This window comes from Oryza sativa, chromosome 9, assembly GCF_034140825.1.
Source record: "Oryza sativa Japonica Group chromosome 9, ASM3414082v1".
In the NCBI taxonomy this organism is placed as follows: Eukaryota; Viridiplantae; Streptophyta; class Magnoliopsida; order Poales; family Poaceae; genus Oryza; species Oryza sativa.
The window spans coordinates 7,478,532-7,494,137 of NC_089043.1; the positions used below are offsets into that span (position 1 = coordinate 7,478,532).

Genomic DNA, 15,606 nt, shown 5'->3' on the forward strand with positions numbered 1-15,606 from the left:
AGAGCAAGATCAGGAGGATTTAGACGAGATAGACCAAATTCGCCTGCGTGTGATTAACGCAATTGTTGACGGTTGTTGAATACAAAATTTAAGCATAGTGGTAGGGTTTATTTCTAACAATTTCCACGAGTGTTGGTGTATATTCGTATGCAGTTGACAACTGACAAACTACCTCAGTTGAGAAGAAATATACCTGGAGGAGGAGAAACAAACACGTATCCGAACATATGGAGTTTTGGACCCAGAAACCCAATTAAACACCTCCAAATAGGCCTTCCATCCATACCAACAGAATGAGGGGCCCAAAATGAGTGTCCAGGACGAAAATCGGAGCCGACGGAGTCGTCCCGGGTTCAGCCGAACTCTTACGGAGGCCGCTGGCCCAGGCCCAGGTTGCGTTCGGTGGATAACGACTTCCCAATGACGGTTGTACCTACAGAAACCGTCATGGACACGTGTGAAGAGGAGAAAAGAGATGCCCTTTGGATTCCATGGAGGATCTCCACATTCCCATGAAAGCTTACACTATAAATACCCCTCTCCTCTCTCATTCTCACACACTTGAAGCATGAGCTGAATTACAAGAGGCTCTATTGTACTTTATTGCATACTAGATTAGGGATAGAGTAGAGTAGAAGAAGTCGGAGGAGTTCCGGAGTTGTCGGTAATCCACTTCTTATTTCTTTCTGCTCTATTAATTACTCTAATTATAATATAAATATATTTTGAGTAATTTAGTTTTGCTTGGTGAGAATTATCTCTTGGTTAGTTCCTAATTAGCGTGTAGGATCATTGTTCACTATAGTTCATTATAATATAGTGATTGCTTTAGTGAGTTATAAACACGAAAGTAGTTATTAACTGCGTAGATGCTGTGTCTAGGTAGTTGATTTCCAGTGTTTGCTACGCATCTCACAGTAGGTGTGAGGTGGGTGTAGAGGTGGTAACAACCCTCAATATCATTAAAGTCCTCCCTGTCCGGGTGCGCAGTAGAGCGATATCTGGGAGCAGCGAGCTGGCTAGTGCCCTAAGTATCGCGTTAGGATTGAAGTTAAGCTTTCTGTAGACATTGTTTCTCACCGGTGATTCCTCTATATCCTTTGCCTATCCGTAACTTCGTGTCCTTGGATGAACCTGATTTAGAGTTGACACACACGTTCCCTGTGGAAAATCGATACCTAAGAATACTCCCAGGTGAAGTGCTGCATCGGTATTTTCGTGCGCTTGCGGATTCTATCTGTGAGGTTAAGAAATACCAACAGCAATCCAAAATTTCTTGGGTCTGTAAATATCATGGTCTTAGGGCAGTTTAGCCTCGGTGATAGGGAACTTCAGTTTCGGTGATGGTACCCTGACTGTGGAGCCAACGATGCCCGCTTTGACAATATTTTGCTAATAATACTTTTGGTTGGCCCTATCTTGTCCGTAATGGTTGTCCTAGAAAGTTTTGCAAATCCGTACTTCAAATTCTCTCAAGGATCTCAATCCTATCCGTGTACATATGCTCCTTTAATTTTGTAGTGTTGAAAAAGATTGACAAAATTATATTGGTCTAAGGGCGATATATATAACATATATCGGCCATCTGAAGACGATGTAAACAAATCGGCTATCTTGTATCGGCTTAAATCAACCGATCCATAGTACTGAAATCTTCTAAGGGCGATCATACACGTATCTGCCATCTAGAGGCGATGCTTTGCACATCGGCTATTATGTATCGGCACAAACCAGTCGATCATGCATTGACCCAAATACTTAGGAAATACTTCTTCAAATATTTTCCGTTGAGTGCTCTTCCATAAACTTCTCCATCGAGCCCTTGTAACATGTAAGCTCCCTTATAAACTGACTTGTAGATTCAGAAAGGTCCTTCCCAATTTGGTGACCATTTGTCGAATTTATTATCACGGGTCCCTATCGGCAAAATCAACTTCCAAACTAACTCACCATCTGTAAAAGACTTGGGCACAACTTTCTTGTAATAATGACGGGCAACTCTTTCTTTATCCTTCATCACTTTTTCCAATGTGCGTAGCCTGGATTGAACCAATTCTTCCGATTCGTCTACCATGAGGTTACGGTATTCATCGGCTGTTAACTCATCTTGCAAAGCAATCCTTCTTGAGCCGATGTTGATCTCCCTTGGTAGGACCGCTTCATGCCTGTAAACCAACTTGTAAGGAGGAACTGTTGTATCGACCCATGGCAAGCCATCCGATAGGACCACAATGCTTCTGCTAACCTGGTATGACATTGCTTAGGGTAATCCAAAATCTTCCTTTTGATCAATTTAATTAGGCTTTTGTTAGATGCCTCAGCTTGCCCATTAGCCTGCGCATAGTATGATGAGGAATTCAATACTTGATTCCCATGTTCTCTGCAAACTGAACAAATTCATCCAATACGAAGATAGATCCTTGATCGGTCGTAATGGTCTGCGGCACACCGAATCTATACATCATATGTTCCTTAACAAATTCGATTGCGTCCCCAGAATCAACATTTTTCAATGGAACTACCTCAACCCATTTAGTGAAATAGTCGGTGGCAACTAACATAAACTTATGCCCTTTGCTTGATAGTGGGTTGATCTGGCCAATCATATCGATTCCCCAACCTCTGAACGGCCATGGCTTGATTATAGGATTCATAGCTGATGTCGGTGCTCTTTGAATAGCTCCAAACTTCTGACAGTCTTGACAGCCCTTGTAATATCTGAAGCAATCTTCCAACATTGTCGGCCAAAAATACCCAGCACGTCGCAATAACCACTTCATCTTATGGGCCGATTGATGGGTGCCACATATGCCCTCGTGTACTTCTCCCATCATGACCTTGGTTTGATGTGCACTCAAACACTTGAGCAGTACCCCATCAATCATCCCATAATATAGCTCATCTTCCAATAAAACATATCTCAATGCTTTATATCACAATTTTCTCGAAGCCGATTGAGAGGGATTCTTTAAGTACTGAAATATGTCATGCCTCCAGTCATCGGCTGCAATTGTAGTGACTTCTATCCCGACATCCCTTGCCATCGGCTTGTACCCCGATGCCCCCTGAGCTAAATCATTAGCCTCAGCATTTTGCGCTCGAGAAACATGTCTCATTGTCACAAGCCAAAAACAATCCATCAATTCCCGGCACCTCTCATTCTAGATCACTAACGTATCATTCTTGCACTCATATTCCCCTACCAGCTGGCTAATGACCAACAGAGAATCGCCTATAATCTCAACGTCATCGGCTTCAACTTCTTTCAATAGCTGCAACCCCTTGAGGACCGCTTCGTATTTGGCTTGATTGTTATTTGCATAAGGCTTGATGGTATAGGCAAACTCAAAACTTGCCCCCCTAGGTGACACGATCACTAAGCCGATGCCACATCCGTGAGTGCAGACGGACCCATCGAAGAATAGCGTCCAGGGTACTATGAATACCAGGCCGATTGAGCCGTTTTGGTGTTCGACAATAAGATCGGCTATGGCCTGCCCCTTGACTGCCTTAGGTGATTGATATCGGAGGTCAAATTCCGTAAGGCGAAAATCCATTTCCCGATCCTTCCTTTTAACACTAGAGCCGATAGCATGTACTTGACAACATCGGCTTTGCACAGCACAATGCATTCATTGGACAATAAGTAATGCCTTAACTTCGTGTAAGAAAAATATAGGCATAAGCGCAATCTCTCCACTGGAGAATACATCGTCTCCGCGTCCAAAAGTTTTCTACTTAAATAGAAAATTGCCCTTTCTTTGCCATCAAACTCCTGGACTAAGACCAAACCGATTGCCTTCTCATCGGCTGATAAGTATAATTTGAAAGGCATCCCCTTTTGTGGAGGAATCAGAACCGGTGGGTTGCTCAAACATCCCTTGATGTTATCCAAGGCTTTTTGCTGCTCTGCCCCCAGACAAACTCCTGATCGGCTTTCAACCTGAGCAAAGGCGTAAAAGATTCTATCTTTCCTGATAAATTAGAAATGAATCGGCTGATGAAATTTATCTTACCGACCAGAGATTGCAGTTGTGTCTTATTCTTTGGGGGTTGGATCTCCTTGATCGCGTTATTGCTACTGTGAGTTACCTCTATCCCCCTTTCATGAACAAGGAAACCCAAAAACTGCCCAGCCGATACATCGAAGGCACATTTCGTACGATTCATCTTCAAACCATATCTCCTTGTTCTTTCGAAAACATTTCTTAAATCGGCTTTATGGTCTTTGACCACTTTGGATTTAACTATTACATCATCAATATAGACCTCCACCAATAAGCTGATTAGATCGTGAAATATATAGTTCATCACTTTTTGATATGTAGCCCCAGCACTCTTCGACCCAAAGGTCATCACAACCCACTCATATAAGCCGATTGCACCAGGACATCTAAAAGCAGTCTTATGAAGGTCTTCCTCACCCATAAATATTTGATTATAACTAGCATTGCCATCCATAAAACTACCATCGAACACTTATCAAAGCTGAATAAAACAAACCCTTTTCTAGCCAAATCAACAATTGGGTGAATGAGACTTTGTAAAAATAGAACAAGAGGCTTTTAAATTCATCGGAACGTTATTGACATAGATTAAAATATAAAAAAATTGGGCCCCCTAATTTTTTGGGACCCAAATCGGTCGCTCACTTAGCACACCCTCATCGACAGCCCTGGTTCTATGGCACATACTCTAAGAGCTGAAGATCGTGGACATAACTGTAGATGCACACCTAAAACGATGAGCTCTAGCAGGGCTTACGCGACGGCGGATGCTGTGGTATAGGTGTGGGAGATACTGTTTTAGGAAGCCCATGACGCCAAGCGATGTCGGCAAAGCTCAACCTCCTCATCGTGCCAAATCAGAAAGCTGAGAAGCACTCCGTTCCAGCTCCACCGGGGTTATGACAGGCAGCGAATCGTGTCGACGACCTCGACACCATCCCTATATGCCTTCCCCCTTATCTCCATGTGGCGTGTCCCTACTACCAGCCACCACCTCACCGTCGTGCTCCAACATGTGGACTCCAGTACTCGAGTCGATGACCTCGACACGACCTCCCTCCTCATCTTCGTGGAGCACATCTCTACTCTTGACCTCCTCCTTACCATCGGAGCATCCGATGTGCAGAGGTTCCAGTAGTCATGCCGACGGGTGGAAAATCATGCTAGTGACCTCAACACCATCCCCGTATTCTTCCCTCCTCATCTCGGTGTACCATGTCCATGCTGCTAGCCTTTTCACCATTGTACTCCTCCTCCATGGCTCGCATCCCAAAGCTCTAGTCTCGCCGTGTCGTCAGAGCTGCAGTCTGACGTGGAGGTACAGGCTATGACACAACCCTCATCGACCTCTCCTCCGCCCATGACCACCTTCAACTCTAACGACATTGTGACAGTCCGAGCATGGGAGCTCGGCTTCATCCTCCAGTGAAGGCTTGCCTTCATGGGGATGAGGGAGGGGATGCCGTGTGGGGCACATGTCAATGAGGTGGAGAGAACAAGTATAGTAGGGGCATTTTGGGCAATACGAAAATATAATGGCCTGCATGTGGGTCCAATCACATCCAATTTCTATAAAATACCACATCTAATTGTAATGCATGGTTTCTAAAAGGTGAATAGTAATGGTGGGTCTCTAAATTGTAGAATTTGCAATGGCATTAATCCAATTAACCCAAATTCATTTCTAACGTTTTTATACGTGAAGTTTTTATGTATAAGGTTGTTTCTATGTATAAATTTTATTTGGAAAAAGTTTCTATATAGAATGTTTTCCATGTACAAAATTTATATGTAAAAAGTCATTTATTTATAAAGTTTCTATGTGGCTCGTGCTAGAGATATATTTGTAATATTATCTCCTTGGTCGGTTTCCCTATTTCTCTTGTAATTATGTTTCTTTAAGTCGGTTGTAAAGATAAGGATGCATCTTGTCTATATGTACTCATGTCCGGCATCAATATAATTTATCACGTTGACTCTCGTATACTTTTAGCTCAAAATCACATGTAGGTTTCGCTCACACCTAACTCCTCAGCCTCACACACGGAATCTACACCATGTCGGCTCATATATTAGGCCTACCGATCAAATGGCGAGTCTGAAATTCTAACCGTCTATGTTATGACGGTGCCCAACTCAACCGATTTCTGCGTGTTTCCCAAAATGTTTTTGGATGAAGAGATGTGTACATACATTCAAAATATGAGCAGAAATCAATATAGAAGTATTTTGGAATGTGGAGTAGTTTAAATAAAAAAATTGGCATGCCAAATTATTTGACATTCCTTCCAATGCAATACTTATCAAAGCTTAATTAGTCTCCAAACAATAACCTAGCAAAAATTTTGCTACTATCGAATCTTGCCACTACCAAAAACACCCCGGAATCATGCCATTACCGAAAACATATATGGCGGCAGAAATGGCTGGGAAAGTTTTTGGCGGGAATCCAAAGTGTATTTCGCGCCGAAATGGCAACTGTATAAAATGCGTACTCCTCCACGGTGCGACTTCTACTAAGAGAGAACGAGATGGAACCGTGTGTGAGAAGCGAGAGCGGCGGCGTCAAGAAGCCGATGACCTCGCCGCCGATCGACGCCGTCGGCGTGGACCTCCTCCGGAAGATACTCCTTCGCCTCCCCAACATGGCGTCACTCGTCAATGCCGCCCTCTCCTGCAAGCGCTGGCGGCGCGCGGCCTCCGACCCCGCCATTCTCCAGCGCTTCCTCCCGCTCCGCCGTCCTCCGCTCGTCGGTTTCATCCTCACCGACCGCGGCGACAAGCCCGTCCCCCGCCACTGCCCCAACATCTACTTCGTCCGCACCACCGCCCGTAAGCCCAATCTGGCATCCGCCGCCGCCGATTGCGATATCTTCTTCGAAGACCTCCCCGATATCGATTCGGACGAGGACGACGACGACGGCCGCGGTTTCTACTCCGACGAGTGGCGCCTCCGCGGCTGCGACGGCGGCCGCCTTCTCCTCTCCCGCGGCCGCTACGGGCTCGACCTCGCCGTCTACGATCCCATCTCGCGGACTGCCATCTTCTTCCGCCCGCCCCAAGCCTTCCGCTGCTCGTTCCACATGGTCAGGTACGCCATTGTCGTCGACGACGCCGACGCCTCGTTCCGGGTCATCGGCATCTGTGACGACACATCCGCCGCCATGTTCTCCTCCCGCACCAACAAATGGACCCTGTTCGACTTCGACGCGGAGGCGGATTTGTGTTACCGCTTCACCGACCGCGACGGCATGTCCGCCGGCCGGTTCGTGTACTGGCGGTCGAACACCAAGAACAACAAGAACGTGGAGAGGATCTTGCTGCTCGATGTGGGCACCATGAATTGGACAGTCATCGTGGCGCCGTTTCAGGTAGGGGAGTCGTACTGCGTCGCTGACATGGCGGAGCACGGTGGGCTCTGCCTCGTGTCCAGCCAGGAGCAAAACCTTCAGCTCTGGGTCCGCAGCAGCGGCAGCGGCACCATCAATGGTGGATGGCTGCTTAAGAAGGAGATCTCATTGTTGCATCAGTTTGGGTACTTGAAGAAGCTGCGGAGTGAGGAGTGGATGAAGAGGGTGCGTGTGCTGGCAGCAAAGGCTGGCTATGTCTACATGGAGTTCTGGTCCATCAGGAAATCTAATTCCTATCTTCTCGTCCTCAATCTCAGCACCATGAAGCTGGAGATGTTTCGCAACGGTTCGGATGAACCTTTCAGGGGTCCTGCATTTCCATTCTTGTTGCGTTTGGCACCTCTGACGACACCTAGCTGGGATGATGCAAATGATCTTCAGGTTCCATCTGGATGATGGAATCAGTTTACTAGCTAATATTATATTAAGTTTGTTTGCCAGATTGCAATTCCTCTGTTTTAGTAGGTAATACTCTGTTTAATTTGTTTGATAGATTGCAATTCTTCTATTTTCTGTTAGAGTAAGTATAAGCCTAATCACTAGATTCTGGACATTATTTTTTAAACAAAAGCACTAGATTCTGGACGATTTCCTTTTTAGCAGGAGCACTAGATTGTGGACTGATGTATAGGTGGTAGTCGATTTACAAAGTTATTTGATCTTTGTTCTGAACCAAATACCTCTGTGTTTGGTTGCTGTGAGGATGGACAATGGTACATCCCTTTTAGGGCACTTTTGGGATTCGTGGAGCTGCAAATGCTAGAACGGAATGAGTTAATGGCTTTGCTGGCAAATGTTCTGCTTGCAGACGGGGAGGATAGAATTCGATGGGTGTTTGAAAATTTTGGTGTGATTTTCTGTCAGATGTCTATAAAGTTTCATGTTTCATGGCGCATAGATGGGTTATAAACCAAAGGATGAGAAGACTTTGGATATGTAGACTTCCAATGAAAATCAAAGTTTTTTATGGCAGTTATTCAATGATGAACCCCCTACTTCTCAACAACTCTTGAGAGGAGAATTATGCAGACAATAACAAACTGTTGATTATATCTTTTTTTTTCTTTTCTTTTTGCAACTTTTGTATGTATTTGCTGCACTGAGTCTATTTGGTGGTTAAGAAATAAGATGTCAATTGAACATAAGTTCCCTTCAAATACTAGTTTGGCGCTTTACAAATTCATTTTCTTGTAACAGTCCAGGAGCATTCTGTTTGAGTGGTGGACAGAGATAAAGTGGTAGCTGGCTTTTGTTCTGCAGTTGAAAGACTGGATGCTGTCGTCAGGAATTTAGTTAGCGAATGTTCAGTGATCTTTTGGTTTCATTCTGTGTTGGATAGGGTAGTGTTGGCTCAATGTTGTCTAAGCTTTTGGCTATGGTTTGAGACCTCTTCGCTGCGCTGTTAAGCTGCTAAGCAACCTTTTATGTTACCTTAAAACTCTTATTCAGCTTTCAATAGAAGCTGGGGTAATATCACTTTATCCAAAAAAAAAAAAGAGAAGGGCTTAACATTCTTAGCTGTGACCATTTCTCTTTGATGATTGGGCAACACTACTTTGGCAGCTCGCTTCATCTTCTCTCCGGGAATATCTATAGTTATCAGTCACTACAGCAATTGATTGACGTTATTTATTTTGAAAGGAAACAGTTTTTTTTTTTTGCTAGCTCCTGCAGAGAACATTATTGTCCCCTTTTTTTTCATCTCTGTTAGAGCAGGTACAATAAACTGACTCAGCAGGCTACAAAACTGTGCCACATCATCCTATTCCTACGTGGAGGGAAGAGAAGTGAAGAGAGAGAGAAGAGAACGACCGACTAATTTGTAGCCCGGCGATAGCGATTTTTTTACTCCGCATCGCTCGCCTGCAGCCGCACTCAGCGATTAAAAAAACACAATGCGGGTCCCACACAACCACAGGGGATCACGCTTTCCATCCGTATCGCCCTCCCCGTCCGCATCGCCCTCCTCTCCAGATCCCCTTCCTCTCTCTCGATCGCCGCCGCCTCCTCGATTCTCAGCGCGCGACGCAATCTATCCCCCCGGCTCCCGCGCTTCTCCCCTCCCTCCCGCGCGGTTCCCGCGCTTCTCCTCTCCCTCTCCCGCTCGCGAAATTGCCTACCTATATGACAGAGAAATCCAGTTGCTCCAAAATTCCCCATCGCCATATTCCGCCGCTTCCGATCTCCCTCTTCCGCCGGCCACCGAATCGACAGCCACCTCGACCACAGACCCGCTCCTCTTCCACCTTGTATAATCTCTCCCGCCCCCGCAAGAAATTCCTGCCTAAAACCCTAGTTCCCCACCACCAACACCATGTCTCGTCGGAGGAAGAGGGAGGTAGCGCCGCCTCCTCAGGCCGTCGTGAGCTCTACTGCTCCATTCGCTGTTCCTACGTCGCAGGCAGCGCCATATCCATATGGGGGTCTCGGGTTCCCGCCGCCACCGACAGCTTGGCTTGCTTCTCCACAGCCACAAGCCATGCCTGGCTCTTCTGCTTTCCATCCTCCTGCGGCCGGCAAGACTGATGTGCATCCTGATCTTGAAGAATGGTATGTCTGTCAATTGGCTTTGTTAGTTCTGAATTTGCCATGCTGATTACTCCTTTTAGTGCTAAATAAAAAAAAAGAGCATGTACTGATTTACTTATTTAAGTGATGTTTCTTTGAAAAACAAAGTTACAAAGCATGCACTGAATTCTATTTAGGCTAATAAGATTTGATATCCATTTGTGACTGAAATCTGAAACAATTTGATTGTGGTTATTGCACTGAAATTTTACAGATATTGTTTGCATTTAAAAATTGTTGACATAAGTGACCACAAGCTATAAGTTTCGGTGGGATCATAATAAAAACCTGAAACAATTTGATTCGATTTTCTTGCACCTAAACACATGCAACCCATCATTCCAAATTTAAGCACACAATGTTCAGAATTATATTTCTAATCAGCATGGCCAGTGGCGAATTCACCTCCCGTGCAGCTGCCCGGGCTTCACAGCGACGATCCTTCGCTAAAATAGATTAATTCCCGGGCAGTGTGTATGCTAGTTAGAGGTAATAACGGCAAGCATGTAGGCTGCAACCGACACTTGGGTTAGGCCTCGGCTGCCTATGGCATGCATGCCTCACAAGTACTAGCCTCAATGCGTCACACGGACATGTACAGAAGCATTGAACAACTTGCTAAGTTTTAATTCTAATACCAGTTCCTTGAATGAATAGACTAACTTATTGTTGCTAGAGTTTCAGGCATAATGTAATATTTAGATGATATATATGAGATAAGTCTTAAAATAACAGAGTTACATATAAGATAAGTCTTAAAATATCACAATGTTAATTTTTATGGCTTTATACAAAAAAAATGAACATATTTAAATATTGTAGCAGTTTATTTGTTAGCTAGCCTTGCCCAGGCAGTTTATTCAGTTGAACTGGTCCCCAACAAAATAAATTGGCTGTCTTTTTAATAAAAACCCAATAGATTAGTGGGCTTCTGCTATACCTTGTTTGCACCAATGTAGTATAGGCTCGTCTGTTAGCCCTTTGTACTGGATGAGTGCATGTTTATTTTAGTAGTGTATAGAACTCCATTTACAAACTGAATGGCCATTTTCTTGTTAAAATATTATATTATTCGGACACAACTTGAACAAGATTTGCATGTTCATGTGTTCTATACGGGGGGTTGAATCTCGTCCGCCCGGCGGTTTCGTTAATTTTATCAATACCCCATCAAACCATGTCCATCATGTGGCCGAAGGGAGTCCATCACAGCCCATCAATGTTGTGAATGGACATGTCGCTAGGACTGATAAGCGCTTGTCATGGATGAAGGATGAAGACTTGAGATTGGTAAGTGGCTTATGTCAGCTATTTATTTGTTAATGGCATGCATGTCACTTGCATTACTGGCAATAATAAATTTCTTTTTCCTGAAATTGTAGATCAGTGCTTGGCTGAACAACTCAAATGATCCTATAGAATCGAATTTCAAGAAGAATGATAAATATTGGGGCGATGTAGCTGCAGCTTACAACAGCACTACACCAAAAAACCGAGCTAGACTAGTTAAGCAAGTTAAGGATCGTTTTGGTAAAATTAGGAAGAAGGTCGGGAATTTTTGTTGCTCTTGGAAGGAGGTTAATTCATTATATGCTAGTGGGGAGTCTAATGAAGATCTGATGAACAAGGCACAGAAAATATATGAGAATGACTTCAAGGATGGTCCATTCTTGTTTATGCACTGTTGGAATGAACTAAAAAAACAACCAAAGTGGCATGCATATTTGGAGCAGCTTGACAAGTCAAACAAAAGGAAGGCAGATTACAATGATGTTATCCCCCTTGATGATGAAGAAGATATACCACGACCAATAGGAGCCAAGGCATCTAAGGCGCAACGTAGTTGCAAAGAAAAGAGCAAGGTCCAAGTTTGTACAACTGAGCTTGAGGATGACATCCGTAAGTTTATGGATGCGCATGCAGCAACCAAGGAAGGGCAAAATGAAGTGTTAGAGACCCAAATACGGGTTTCTATTGACAACCATGCAGCCAAAAAGCTTAGTCGCCAGACAGCTATGATTGAAACCTATCGAGACTTAATGAACAAAGACACAAGGAAGATGCCTGACGATATGAGATCTGAGCTTGTTCACATGCTGAAATGCATGAGAGAAGAGATATTCAACAAAAATCAGTGAGGTATGAATCTCTGTTCTAAAATGTAGTTAGATGAAATTAATTTGAAGCCTTCAAAAAAAAACATGTAATCAGCCCAAAAATCAATGCAAGTTAGTACAAACACACATGCAGGTAGTTCCCTCTTTCATGCTTATTAATTGCAGTTTGTCCAAAAAAAAAGAACTTTCTCCAAGTTCCCATACTGATTGCTTATTCATTGCAGCTAGTCAAAAAGTTATGTAGTCAGTCCAAAATTTTGCACTTGGTCCAAATTATGATGCAGTCAACTCAAATATTCATTGCTAGTAGTCTCTTATGGTGAAATTAGCATGCAAAAGTTGTTTGCATTTAAAGTGGACCTTTGTCCAAATTCCCATGTTGACTACTTATTAATTGCAGCTACTCAAAAAATCATGTAATCAGTCCAAAATTTTGCACTTGGTCCAAATTATAATGCAGTCAACTCAAATATTCATTGCTAGCATTCTCTTATGCTGAAATTAGCATGCAAACTACTACAACCTGTCAATCTCTATCTATATATTGACTCTCCCATTCTGGAATTCCCAAACCATTCCATCCTTTTCTAGAACCACCATGTCAGATTCATCCTCAAACTCAAACTCATCCTCCTACTCAAATGACCTAGACCCATCCAAATTTCTTGACAAGTACATTTCTGATCAAAATGTCCTAGACTCCTTTGCTACTCGCATCGTAGAGAAGATCAAGACCAAGTTTGCAGCTGGGCTACTCAAGCGCTAAAGTGGAACTAGGAAGACCATTGCAAGGGATCATGAAGAAGGTCACCGACGTCTAGTGGCTGATTACTTTGCAAATCAGCCACTCTACCCTGAGAGAATGTTTCGCACAAGATTTCGTATGCGAAAGCATCTCTTTTTACGTATCGTGCAAGCCTTAGGTCAATGGTCTCCATACTTTACTCAAAGAGAAGATTGTTCTGGTCGCACTGGCCTTTCTCCACTTCAGAAGTGCACAGCAGCGATCCGTATGTTAGCATATGGCACTCCTGCTGATGCTTTAGATGAATACTTGCTAATTGGCAAAAGCACTTCCTTAGAGTGCTTGGACACTTTTGCACGAGGGGTAGTTGAGGTCTTTGGTGGGCAATACTTGCGACGGCCCACAAGTGAGGATATAGATCATATACTACAAGTTAATGAATCTCGTGGCTTTCCGGGTATGTTAGGAAGTATTGATTGCATGCACTGGAGGTGGGAGAGTTGTCCGAGAGCTTGGAGGGGACAATTCACCCGTGGTGACTATAAAGTCCTAACAATTATCCTTGAAGCGGTTGCGTCATATGACCTTTGGATTTGGCATGCTTTCTTTGGTGTCGCTGGTTCTAACAACGATATAAATGTGCTGAATCAGTCCCCTTTATTCCTTGAACAAGTGAGAGGGGAGGCTCCTCGGGTTCATTTTTCTGTAAATGGGAATGAGTACAACAATGGGTACTACCTTGCTGATGGTATATACCCAGAATGGGCCAGCTTCATGAAGACGATATCACTTCCACAAATAGAGAAGCATAAATTGTTTGCTGAACGTCAAGAAGGTGCAAGGAAAGATGTGGAGCAGGCTTTTGGGGTATTGCAAGCCCGTTTCAACATTGTACGCCGTCCAGCAAAGAAGTGGAAGCGAAAGAGTGTTGGGAAAATCATGCTAGCTTGTGTGATTCTCCATAATATGATTGTTGAAGACGAGAGAGAGGATGCAATATGTGACATTGACCTCAATAGAATTCCTAGGACATCAATAGTTCTGCCTCCTGAAGTAACTTGTGATGATAACCCATGTTTTTCTGATGTGCTACGTAGGAGATCTGCTATTCGTGCTCGTTCAGTCCATACCCAGCTGAAAAATGATTTAATTGAGCATATTTGGAATCGGTTTGGAAATAGGCAGTCAACATAAACATGGTAGGGTAATAAGCATGTGGTTTTTGCCTTCTTTTTTTGTCATATATAGATCATCAATTAATCCTTGTGTAATATATTTCAGGAAGATGTTCTCTTGTCCAATTCATGGTGCTGAACTTCTTACAGGTAACTTGTATGAACTAAATTTACTCCTAGGCCAGACTACTTACAACCATAGTTTAGTGATTCTCTCTTCTTATTTGGGATGCAGTAGCATGGCATTCTCTTAATGCTCTTACATGTTGAACTCATACTGAATTAACTTGTTTATGCATTTGGATATACTGGATCTCTCACTCAATTAATTATCTCAGCAACTATTTCTTTGAAAGAACTCACACTGAATTAACTTGTTTAGATTTATATCTCCTTCATCACATTTTTCGTATCCTGTACTAAGGAAAAAGCATGCAGTAGTTACTCCTTTTAGTGAGGTTTCATTGAAAAGATGATTCACTGTGCAATTTTTAGTTTCTCATTTATTCATCACACGATGTACATGTCATATGATACATCTGTCTTTTTTTTTTCAGCAAATGATGGTAGTTCAGGCAATGGTCATATGATGCAATGGTTCAATGAAGAGTCTCTCTTTGATTAGATGAAGAAATCGTTATCTATCTGTTAGATAACATATTTATGTATTTTGCTTAATGTCACATTGTTTGTGACTTTTGGATTTGTAAACCATTAAGTATGTTTTGTTTTATCCTCTATTACCTTGTCGGTTATTTAGACATGCACTACCCTATCCTTTTGTTTAGACCTGGGATGATCCATTAATCTACTTGCTATGGTATTTTATTTATCTGTTGTTGGTGCCTTGTATTTTTTTATACTACGGAGACTCTTCATCTTATAACACAAATTTGGTTGATGTGCACTGTATTGTGTTAACTATGTGGTGTTTTATGATTACTTCTGTAGCATACAAATGTTCATGCCACAACAAATTGGCTACAATGATCCACTTCACTCTTGATCATACACATTGACATGTGCTAGTTATAATTAATTATTTGATCTATGAGATGTAGCCAACCAACAGACAACCTACTGTATGAGCAGTTGGCTGCAGCGTTGGCTATAAAATGGAGTGTAGCCGGCAATGGGCTATACTATTAGCCTTGCTCTTAGGGCACCGTTACATGCCATGCGTGTAAGATCACTACCGAAAGAATTTCTATTGAATATACTTGGTTAACTTGTTTTCCATGCTCTCTCAAATAGTTCAGTATATTTTTTTCAAAGAAGCAGGTAGGAGCTCTGCCATTTTATTTTATATTAGAAGAGACTAAAAAAAGTTTTTTTTTTACTGGAGCAGCAAACACAAAAAAAGAATTAAAAAAAGACAACTTTGGTAAGAAGCTTTTGGAGCTACATTTGAGCCGGCGCTTCTCCCCTTGATTTGCACAATAGTAGTAGCTATGTTGACCACATCTTCCACTGTCTCGTTATAAACGTTGTTGAAAACTCTATCATTCTATCGTTTTGCTCCAGCCAAACGCACCATGACGTGCATATGATGATGCCATCAAACATCCTTTGATGTTCCTTTAG

General features: G+C 43.0%; 2 protein-coding genes across 8 annotated transcripts; both read left to right on the top strand.

Moving 5' to 3' along the window:
* The first annotated feature begins 6,525 nt into the window (after positions 1–6,525).
* On the top strand, positions 6,526–8,412 carry LOC136351118 (uncharacterized). The gene has a single exon (XM_066304006.1). It carries the CDS (start codon positions 6,539–6,541, stop codon positions 7,811–7,813), a length of 1,275 nt encoding a protein of 424 aa, XP_066160103.1. The 5' UTR covers positions 6,526–6,538; the 3' UTR covers positions 7,814–8,412.
* A 965-nt stretch (positions 8,413–9,377) lies between these two features.
* LOC9272276 (glutathione S-transferase T3) lies at positions 9,378–14,854 on the top strand. Of its 7 annotated transcripts, none has more exons than XR_010735001.1 (6): positions 9,378–9,967; positions 11,184–11,275; positions 11,368–12,124; positions 12,801–14,046; positions 14,129–14,172; positions 14,580–14,854. XR_010735001.1 is itself a non-coding variant. In XM_015756461.3 (5 exons), the coding sequence occupies exon 3, from the start codon at positions 12,965–12,967 to the stop codon at positions 14,039–14,041; it is 1,077 nt and encodes a 358-aa protein (XP_015611947.1). In that variant the 5' UTR covers positions 9,378–11,275; positions 11,368–12,124; positions 12,801–12,964; the 3' UTR covers positions 14,042–14,046; positions 14,129–14,172; positions 14,580–14,854. The 7 variants fall into 7 exon arrangements, 3 of the variants coding, with proteins under 3 accessions (XP_015611947.1, XP_015611949.3, XP_066160237.1); XR_010735002.1 differs by having other exon boundaries at positions 13,521–14,046; XR_010735003.1 differs by having other exon boundaries at positions 13,945–14,046.
* Positions 14,855–15,606: the final 752 nt, after the last annotated feature.

Bases quoted from the DNA above. Each gene is read 5' to 3' on its own strand.
- LOC136351118 (XM_066304006.1), top strand. From the start codon at position 6,539: ATGGAACCGTGTGTGAGAAGCGAGAGCGGCGGCGTCAAGAAGCCGATG.
- LOC9272276 (XM_015756461.3), top strand. From the start codon at position 12,965: ATGTTTCGCACAAGATTTCGTATGCGAAAGCATCTCTTTTTACGTATC.